We start from the raw sequence: 8,043 nt of genomic DNA on the forward strand, positions 1-8,043 counted from the left end.
CTGTGGTTTCATTCTATTTTCACGGTAAATATAGAACAATATGTTGATGCAGTAAAATCTGCTTTTTATTGCTGCATTCAAGCTTTGATAAATACATCAAGTGTTAGACTAACAGATTCTAATTTTATTGATGAGAACAGACATAATATATGTTTGTTTTATACAACAGAGACTCCAATATTAACCAAACTATGCTATTTATTTTCTAGCTTTAGTAAATATTAACATGATAGCCCAAAGGTTCTAAAAATATTTTACATTTTGTTTTTAGCAGAATAAAGGTTGAACAAGCTGTGTCTATTTGACAAATATTCGGATGTATTTTGGACTGAAGATGATCTTAAAGTTGGGGTCACAAATACACGGTGAGCCATAAGTTTCCACACATAGAAAAAAATAAACATTTTATATTGGACAACCGTTTTTTATTTTTGTGGGACTCTGTAATCGCTGCACGTTTTGGACCGATTGATCCGCAACATGTCTAGTTTTCTGAAACTTGCAAATAAATTATGCCACAGTGTCATATGTGATGCTCGTTCCATGTTTTCTGTTAAAGTTTCGTGCAACCTTGCGACTGCTTCCCGATCCAGCCATCGGTATAATTTCAATTCTTTGCTTTTTTTTTGTCAAACGCATCTTCTTGGGTATCTGAAATATAAAAGAAATACATTTAACATTCTCCTGTGTATGGAAACTTATGGCTCACCCTGTACAGTCTGTGCTCTTGCAGTCTTCTCCAGAAATTAACAAATAGAATACATTTATGTTATAGGCGCTTAGTGAGATTTAAACAAAAACAGGAATTGAAAATAAATAAGTTGATAACTGTTAGTGTTGTCATTGTACCACTTTTTAGCCCAGTAAAAATGCATGTAGACTCAGCCAAGAGTTGGCGTCAAAAATCTTTTTAATTTTTTTATTTTGCGTGTCAGATCCTAAAAAGAAAAAGAAAACCTTTAACCTAAGCGCTGCTTTGAAAGTGTTGACAAACTGCCTGCTCGGAAACCACCAGTCGGAAGCTAACTTCGTCGTCGTGGCCGAGGAGCTACTTCTATTTACAACAACATAATGGAGCCCAGATGGTCGAAGAACGTTTGCATGGGTGTTTTATGGTCTGGGTGTTTGCTATGCGTTATATTTGGTGAGTATTAAACTTTAAAAGTGGATAAAGTCCCGTTCCGTGACGCCTGAATCGGCGTTAACTGTTTTTATGATAAATCAGTCTCGCTATGTTGTCATCGTTGCTCCTCCAGCCCCTGTCCTTCACATTAAATCTACTTTGTTTAGTCTCGTTTAACTGTTATGCTGGTCGCTGTGTACTTTTTAAAATAAAAAATAAGGATTTATTTACTTTTAAAAAGCTACTAAATCTTGCCTCGCCTTAAGATATTTGCAATAGAAATTAGACTAAAAAACATTTGATAATCTTTTGTTGTTGTTTTTCGTTTTTTTCATTGCTGGTTGATAAATGTTTCTTGGAACCAGATTAAGTTACTGAAAGATTTTATTTATTGAAAATTGACCATATTCTTAAGCTAACAAAGTTTGCAAAAACATGGCCAGTACGTATTCACAGACCAATCCGACTTTTTCTCAATAAAGAGTCCGCCTTATTGCTGAGAAACTCAGAGGTCACTGATCTTCGGTCCCGAGCGGACTGATCGAGCGGACTGATCTTACTTAGCGGACTGATCTTACCTAGCGGACTGATCTTACCTAGCGGACTGATCTTGCCTATAGCGGACTGATCGGGAAGATCAGCGGACTGATCGAATGGGATCGTGTATGGGAAAACCTAATCGGCGCGCCGCCCCCTCCAAAGGAAGGCAATAAAACTCATGATCTTTGTGTGGTTCATTTTTTACAGATTAAAATACCCTAACATCTTGGAGTATTTCTCTTCCGTTATGAACTCTTCTTTCAACGCTTGCTGTGTTGTTATTGTTTCAGCTGTCATCCTGTTACTAACGCGTTTAATGGCTCACACCATTTTTTAATGTTTTTTTTTTTTCTCTCCCCCCCAAAACAGTCACAGGACCTGCATGTGCAATCACCATACACGCTGATTCTGAAGTGATCGTGCAGAACGGCACAACGGCGGTCCTGCGGTGCATCTTTGACTCCAGTGAGGTGGTGACCAGAGTCACCAGTATGATGTGGTCCTTCCAGTCCAATCAGCCCGACAGTCAGTACTTCTCAGCTCCACACGTGGTGAGTCCCAGCTGCTGCTCTGGTTTTGTCGTTGCGTGTTTACATCATAAAGCTGCATGTAAAGTGAAGCTGCTTGTGGTGTTTATATTCGCGTCACATCTAGCAAATAAAGTCGTTCATGACACTAATTTTGAAGGAAAATTAAAATAACCACTTAGACTTGGTGTGCAATGACGGAGTAAATCTAAGAATTTGGCAACAATGTCTGACCATACATTTGCACTTACATATAATTACCGGTGGATCTATAAAAATTAAATAAATATACAAGTAATACATTGGTAAGTATATGGGTGATTCTTTTTTTGCGGCAACATTTCGGCCTCAGATTTGAAAAAAAAAAGTATTAATGTTTTAAATATTTTGTTACAACACTGACATGTTTAACAATAAGAAATTAATAATGGGCAAGCTCAGGATTGGATAAGTTAATAATTACATGTGTTTTTTTTCCACCATTGTCTCTGAATGTGTTCCACCCTGTAATGAACATTTACATATAGACCACAAATAGTTAAAACATTTACATTTTGAAAAATAATGACTTTTTCTTAAAAAGAGTGTGTCCCTTTTACTATATAATATGTTTTATTCTTGAAATTGTAACACATAATGAAGTTACGAATAATTTCTGACTGTATTGTAAAGAAAAAACTGTTTTTTTACTCATTATTACTGACAGCATTGAAAATATTGGTAATTTAAAAAACTTATGCCAATATTTGCATTTATTGGTGTTCAACTCCCAACATGGCACAGACAAATTCACAGTACTTAATGTTTCTGTAACAATATATAATAAAAACATGTGTGGAATGGAACATCACACCCTGTTATTGTCCCATAACAGGGTGGAAAATCAATGTCTTTGATTCTGAAATCTGACGATTTTCATTATTAGTTGCAAGATTGCCTCTTTCAAGTCAAAGTATAGGCAGAGTATTTGTCCTGGCTCTATTTGGCAAAAACAGGTGATATCCCTGTAGTGGATTTTCCCATGACAGGAACTCATTGTTCCCCTCACAGGAGCTAATGGGGGTAACTAGTGAAATGAAAACATACAAATGGCAAATACATCTGTTAATACCTCAGACTACTTTGCAACTCTATTCCATCATCTGAAATTTTTTTATTTGACTTAAAATTATTACTTTTCACCCTAATTTCTACCTTGTTTGGTTCATGAACCTAACAGGGTGGAACTTTTCTATCTAATCTACCTGTAGCTCTTTATGTGGTCAACATTTAGCTACCTAACCTTCAACAGAATAACAAACCTTTAATGACTAAATCTAATATTATGTTTTTTAAATTCTACTGAATAAACATTTTTCACAATCTATCCTAACAGGGTGGAACTTTAAGCTTTACTCATACAGGTTTAAATATTTAAGATAAGAAAAAGTACAGAGATAGTGACATCAGAAGCTTACTTTGGTTGAATTCACATCAAAACCAATTGATGTCACTTACATTAAATGGTTTTTATGGAATTTTCGACTTTTTGAAGACAATAAGGAAACATCATAACAGGGTGGAAAGTTAGTACTGGGGACATGCATAATATGAAGAAAATATCAAATAAGAATACTGAAAAATAGTTTCAGTAGATTCAATTGCATATTAAAATAAGGTTTAGTCCAGTCAATCAACTTATTGAAGAAAAACATATATATATATATATATATATATATATATATATATATATATATATAAAAAATTCCCTTCTCACCCTCCGCGGGTGGTCTGTTTCATCCTCTGAGCTCGGGTCCTCTACCAGAGGCCTGGGAGCTTGAGGGTTCTGCGCAGTATCTTGGCTGTGCCTAGAACTGCACATTTCTGGACTGAGATGTCTGATGTTGTTCCTGGGATCTGTTTGAGCCACTGCTCCAGTTTGGGGGTGACTGCCCCGAGGGCCCCGATGACCACAGGCACCACTGTGGTCTTCACCTTCCAGGTCTTTTCCAGTTCTTCCTTGAGGCCCTGGTATTTCTCCAATTTCTCATGCTCCTTTTTCCTGATGTTGTAGTCACTTGGTATTGCTACATCCACCACAACGGCTTTCCTCTGTTCTTTATCCACCACCACAATGTATATATATATATATATAGTCATTGACCACATAAAGAGCTATATATATATATATATATATATATGTGTGTGTGTGTGTGTGAATATATATATATAATAGTTTAAACTTCATGAGGAAGTCTATTACACTACACTGGGGACACAATGTGACGTCAACTGATAATCCATCTATTATCTTTTAGGCTTAGAAAACTTTGAAAAAAATTGTTTGTTACGACTATTTTAGTTTAGAGTGTATTTTGTCTGTTCTTTCACCCATTAGTCCATCAGTGACATTGTGTCTCCTTGTCCTCCCATCCACTGATTTGTCTATAACTTAACCACAACTGCTCCAGGCATGTTTCCTAGATCTTTGTTTAGGTTTGGTAACTAACTCAATCCTGTGTGTCCTTGAGTTTTATGTCTAAATATTACTAAATCATTAAAACTCCATATTTGTTGTTTTGTTAATTAAGCAAAGAAAATTTGAGTAATTTTTCTGTCTGAGTTCATAGTTCTTATACTGTATGTAGCTAAGTGGGTCAAAAAGTGAAATAAAACTAAGTTATGGTCTGTGGTTTTACTTCTGTATGGAAGAGGAAAGGGGCCACTGAAAAGAAAGAACTGATTTTTAATTTCAGAAGATTGGTCAAATTAATTTTTTTGTTTTGTCACTGGCCATAATCCTCTTTGGTATTTCTGCATCTGTTGTTTCCCTTTCTCTTTATTTAGTCTCAAATTTTATTTGGTTTCTGTTATTCTAGATTTTATACTTTACTGACGGAAAAGCATATGCAGGACAAGAAGAATTCAAACACAGGGTTCAGTTTGTCGGAGACATCAACAAGAAGGACGCCTCGATACAGCTGAGTCCGGCTGAGTTCAGCGACAACGGGACCTTCTTCTGCGACGTGAAGAACCCACCCGACGTGTCGGGAACTCAGGGCCAAACGGAACTCAGGGTCATTCAGGAAGGTAAAGTTCAAAACGTATTAATCTATTTTGATGTTTTTAGTGTGACATGCACTTGTCTCTGTAACCAAAATTGTATTTCAAAAAATAACAGTCATTAAGCTTAAGCAGGAGAAACAGACAAAAGAAGCGGCTAGTGCAGACTGACTACCACATACTCGCTGTCAGTTGTTTGCAGCGTTTCTCAAAATGGCGGCTTTTCAGTGATATTTACAGGGAGCATCTCTTTGACGATTGTCGTACCAATGGAATTTATTTATTTTGCTCATTTTAATATATCATGTGATTAAATTATTTATTGCAAATAATTACATATTATAAATGTTAAGTGGGAAGAAAATACACCAAGAAGTGTTCAATAAAATGAAGGGCGCTCTTTGTTTGGCTGTGTCAAGAAGCGTTGTGCATTTATTGCTGCTTCTCAAAAGTCTTCAGTCTGGTGCTCTGGTCTCACCTTGCTGTTCTTTGAACGACAGTTTTGTATACAGAGACTTTATAAATTCATTTCATTTGTTGTTTCTGTTGTTTTGTTCATTTATTTTTTATATTTAAAATGTCTACGACAGACTGGCGACCTGTCCAGGGTGAATCCAGCCTCTTGCCCGAAACGTTCGATGGAGATAGGGACCAGCACGCACCACTCCTGACCCCTCTAGGGACAAGGGTGTATAGAAAATGGATGGATGGATGGATGGATGGATGGATGGATGGATGGATGGATGGATGGATGGATGGATGGATGGATGGATGGATGGATGGATGGATGGATGGATGGATGGATGGATGGATGGATGGATGGATGGATGGATGGATGGATGGATGGATGGATGGATGGATGGATGGATGGATGGATGGATGGATGGATGGATGGATGGATGGATGGATGGATGGATGGATGGATGGATGGATGGAAATGTCTTCCAGTTCCAGTGTTAAATCTTCATTAGAATTTAAAGTTTATTGATCTTTGAGAATGTGTTCCTGAATTATTGTGCCATAGGCATTATATTACTTAAATGGTCTCAAAACAGCAATATTGTCATTTGTCGCAATAGCTTCTGGGACAACGTAGCAAAATTTGATATTGTGACAGGCCTACTGACTAATCGATTAATTAAGATGTGAGAAAATGTGGACAACATGTGAATACTTTTGCACAACCCTGCAGGGGGAATCTCACACCATTTTCTTGAAGCGCCTCAGAACCATGATCCAGATAGAAATGACGAAATCAGAATCAGCGTTTGTTTTCTGTCCACAGGTCCACCTGCAGCGAATACGACAGGCGGAGTCCCTGGATCGGATCAAAGTAATCCTGAATGACACCAACCTGACCGACATCAACCAGCTTCCAGAGACATGATGGCCTCAGACTGGAGGCTGGTTTCAGTTTGGTTTCCCTCTCCGCCCGCTAACGTTATTGTCGACCCATAACCAAGAATTGGGAAGTACGGGAAATCAATAAATCAATCAGTCAATTCACTCGATTTAACAAAATTCATCATTAAGTTATAAGCACATTCCCTGACAACACATACTCTGCACAAGTGTAAAGGCAGCAGGGAGAAGAAAAATCTAACAGAAACCTTCCTCAATAGTTACAAAGTGCATGGCCGCATAAATAAAATTATAACAATATGAGTTGCAAGCAATATATTATTCTCATTTTTAACTCAAAAGTGTATAAAACCTTTTTTTATTATAAAGTGTTTTGAATTAATTTAAAATAAAGCATTTTTCAACTCCTTATCCAAACTATTTCAGAATTTTACTCCATTCACCGAAATGCACATTTGCTTTCAAGTACTACACACAGTTTTACTTTTGACATCATTCTTCCTTCTGTCATTCCTGTCACCTGAGTTTAAGACGAAAAACTTTTGTAAATTAATTGGCAATAATCTATTTTTAGCTTTAAACATAATTAATACAATTTTTTCATTGAATAAACAATTTATTAGGATGTTTTCTAAAGCATGAGCAACTAAGCAGTTGTTTAGGGTCCCAGGCCCACTAGGGGGCCCCCTAAGTGGAGCTGATTTTTTTTCTTTTCTTTTCTTTTTGTGATGATTTCTTTGTTGTTAAAGAAAACAATTTCCAGATAAAGTTGTTAATTTGTTATACAACAATATAAATTTGATCATGTAGAAATATTTTTTTTATGGGCAAAAAGAAAAAATAAATTATCTTGGGTGCCCCCTTGTGGCGGCGATTGGTCATGCTTCATCGGCAATGTGCGCTGCGGTGCATCAAAATAAGCAAAACAATGTTTCAAAAATGTTGCAGTGACAGAGAAAAGCAAGAGGAAGAATAGAAAAAGGACAAGATAAAGGTTTGTTTTCATGTGTCTTGGTAATACAATGTTTATCAAAAAGATCAGTGGAGCTGCTAAAAGAAAATTAGCTTGATAGGAATCTTGAACGCTTCAGTTTCAAAGTCAAACATTTAAGTTACCGTCTTTTTTATTTACGTGAAACTTTGTTTTAACTTTAAATGAGTTGATTCTCGTGGTTGGCCCTTTATATTTCGGAGGGTATTTTTTTCTTCAAAGCGACATGTTTGATAACAGTAATTCAACTTTCACAGTGTTTGACATTGGTATTACATGTTCGAAATGTTGCTAACAAGTATCTTGAAACATGAAGAACAAAATAAATTTAACTGAAAAAAAGTTGTATTTCAACTTAGCGATACCCATAGACATACCTCTTGTTTTAAACTTTACTTTACTTATTTTAGACGCACGTGTTACATGTGTATCTTGTGAAATAAACATGTTTCCACCAG

At 36.3% G+C, this 8,043-nt stretch overlaps 1 protein-coding gene across 2 annotated transcripts; it reads left to right on the forward strand.

Annotated features, from left to right (window-relative positions):
- The first annotated feature begins 825 nt into the window (after positions 1-825).
- Positions 826-6,743, forward strand: LOC145554956 (myelin protein zero-like protein 1). Of its 2 annotated transcripts, XM_081615946.1 has the most exons (5): positions 827-1,144; positions 2,033-2,214; positions 5,049-5,259; positions 5,823-5,920; positions 6,518-6,743. In XM_081615946.1, exons 1-5 carry the CDS (start codon positions 1,072-1,074, stop codon positions 6,617-6,619), a joined length of 666 nt encoding a protein of 221 aa, XP_081472072.1. In that variant the 5' UTR covers positions 827-1,071; the 3' UTR covers positions 6,620-6,743. The 2 variants fall into 2 exon arrangements, with proteins under 2 accessions (XP_081472073.1, XP_081472072.1); XM_081615947.1 differs by lacking the exon at positions 5,823-5,920 and having other exon boundaries at positions 826-1,144.
- The last annotated feature ends 1,300 nt before the right edge of the window (positions 6,744-8,043 follow it).

Source organism: Poecilia reticulata, chromosome 14 (assembly GCF_904066995.2).
Source record: "Poecilia reticulata chromosome 14, P_reticulata-male-v2, whole genome shotgun sequence".
Lineage (NCBI taxonomy): Eukaryota > Metazoa > Chordata > Actinopteri > Cyprinodontiformes > Poeciliidae > Poecilia > Poecilia reticulata.